At 45.5% G+C, this 1,746-nt stretch overlaps 1 protein-coding gene across 1 annotated transcript; it reads left to right on the top strand.

The window, feature by feature from the left end:
- Positions 1–238: 238 nt before the first annotated feature.
- Positions 239–1,186, top strand: LOC102482837 (olfactory receptor 2A12). Its single transcript, XM_006153828.1, has one exon. It carries the CDS (start codon positions 239–241, stop codon positions 1,184–1,186), a length of 948 nt encoding a protein of 315 aa, XP_006153890.1.
- The last annotated feature ends 560 nt before the right edge of the window (positions 1,187–1,746 follow it).

The raw sequence follows: 1,746 nt of genomic DNA, 5'->3' as shown, positions 1-1,746 counted from the left end.
AATGAGACTCTGGGGATTTTGAGAAAATACTTTGGCCTGAAAAGCTGAATATCCATGAATATTTTCCTCCCCTTGTCACATTTAGTTTCCTCCCAGGTAGACCAAATTCTCTAAATCAACATTAACCTCAAGTAAGATTCAAATAATTACTGACCTTTCCAGAAACAGAGCGGCCATGGTACATGAGTCTAAACTGGATCAGCAGTAGGTCTATTTCTCTTTCAGCAGCTAAAGAAGAATGCAGGACTTCCCTTGGAGGAACCACAGCTCTGTATCTGAGTTCATCCTTCTGGGTTTTTCCAGGGATTCCCAAATTAATGCAATCCTCTTCAACATTTTCTTCTTCCTCTACCTCTCTACACTTGTGGGCAATGGGCTCATTGTCACCTTGATCCACATGGACCCCCGCCTCCAAACACCCATGTACTTCTTCCTCAGTGTCCTTTCTATGCTGGATATGAGCTACGTCACCACCACTGTGCCCCAGATGCTAGTGCATCTAGTCTCCCAGAAGAAAACCATCTCCTTTGTTGGGTGTGTGGCCCAGATGTACACCTTTCTGGTTTTGGGCATTACTGAGGGCTGGCTATTCTCTGTCATGGCCTATGATAGGTATGTGGCCATTTGCCATCCACTCAAGTACAAGGTTATTATGAGCCCATGGCTGTGTGGGGCAATGGTAGGCTTTTGTGGACTGTGGGGTGTCAGCTGTTCCCTAGTCTACACTGTATTCACCATGCGTCTGCCCTACTGTGGCCCCAATGAGATCAACCACTTCTTCTGTGAGGTCCCTGCTGTCCTAAAGCTGGCTTGTGCAGATACATCCCTCAATGATCAAGTTGATTTTATCCTGGGCTTCATCCTTCTCCTGGTACCTCTTTTCTTCATTCTGGCCTCTTATGTCCGCATCTTTGCTACCATCTTGAGGATCCGCTCAGCCCAGGGTCAACTCAAGGCCTTCTCCACCTGTGCATCCCACATCACTGTGGTCACCATGTTCTGTGGACCTGCCATGTTTATGTACATGAACCCTGGGGCCAATGCCTCTCCAGAGAGAGATAAGAAACTGGCCCTGTTCTACAATGTCATCTCTGCCTTCCTCAACCCTATAATCTATAGCCTCAGAAACAAAGATGTGAAGAGGGCTTTCCTCAAAGTAATAGGCAGATGTAGGGCCCCTTGGTGAGACCAGTTAAGCCCAGAAGACCACAGACAACCTGAGACAACACTGTCTGTGATCCTTCCACCTTATTCTCTCCAAGGATCATCGACTGATGGTTACGGAAGATAATATGTGAAGGTCAGTACCTCATGTACTCCTGCCAATGTCCAGCAGCTGGGTTATCCTCAGACATCAAGAGAACCAACTGTATAAGAAGTACCAAACGTGACCCTTGTCTGATTCACTTCTGTTTCCCCAGGTTCCAGCAAAGGACCTGGCACAAACAAGGAATTATTAACATTTGTTGACTGAGGAATATAAATTCATGAAGATTGGGTATATTAGACCAACTTGGGATGGCTAGAATAAGATGACTCACAAGAATACAAATCAGTAATGTTATGTTATCTCAATCCAAAAAAAAAAAAAAAGAAAGAAAAGAAAAGAAGAACAGGTCTAGGGCTAGCCCCATAGTGCAGTGCTTAAGCCCTGTGTGTGGGGAGCTAAATCCTACATGGCTGACTTTTCCAGCTCCAGTGGCTTGAAAAATACTCCAGATCCTTTTGTGAGTGTCCCAAATCCTG

The sequence above is a fragment of the Tupaia chinensis genome, unplaced genomic scaffold (genome assembly GCF_000334495.1).
Source record: "Tupaia chinensis unplaced genomic scaffold, TupChi_1.0 Scaffold000387_1, whole genome shotgun sequence".
NCBI lineage: Eukaryota > Metazoa > Chordata > Mammalia > Scandentia > Tupaiidae > Tupaia > Tupaia belangeri.
This window is presented reverse-complemented; position numbering and strand designations above follow the sequence as displayed.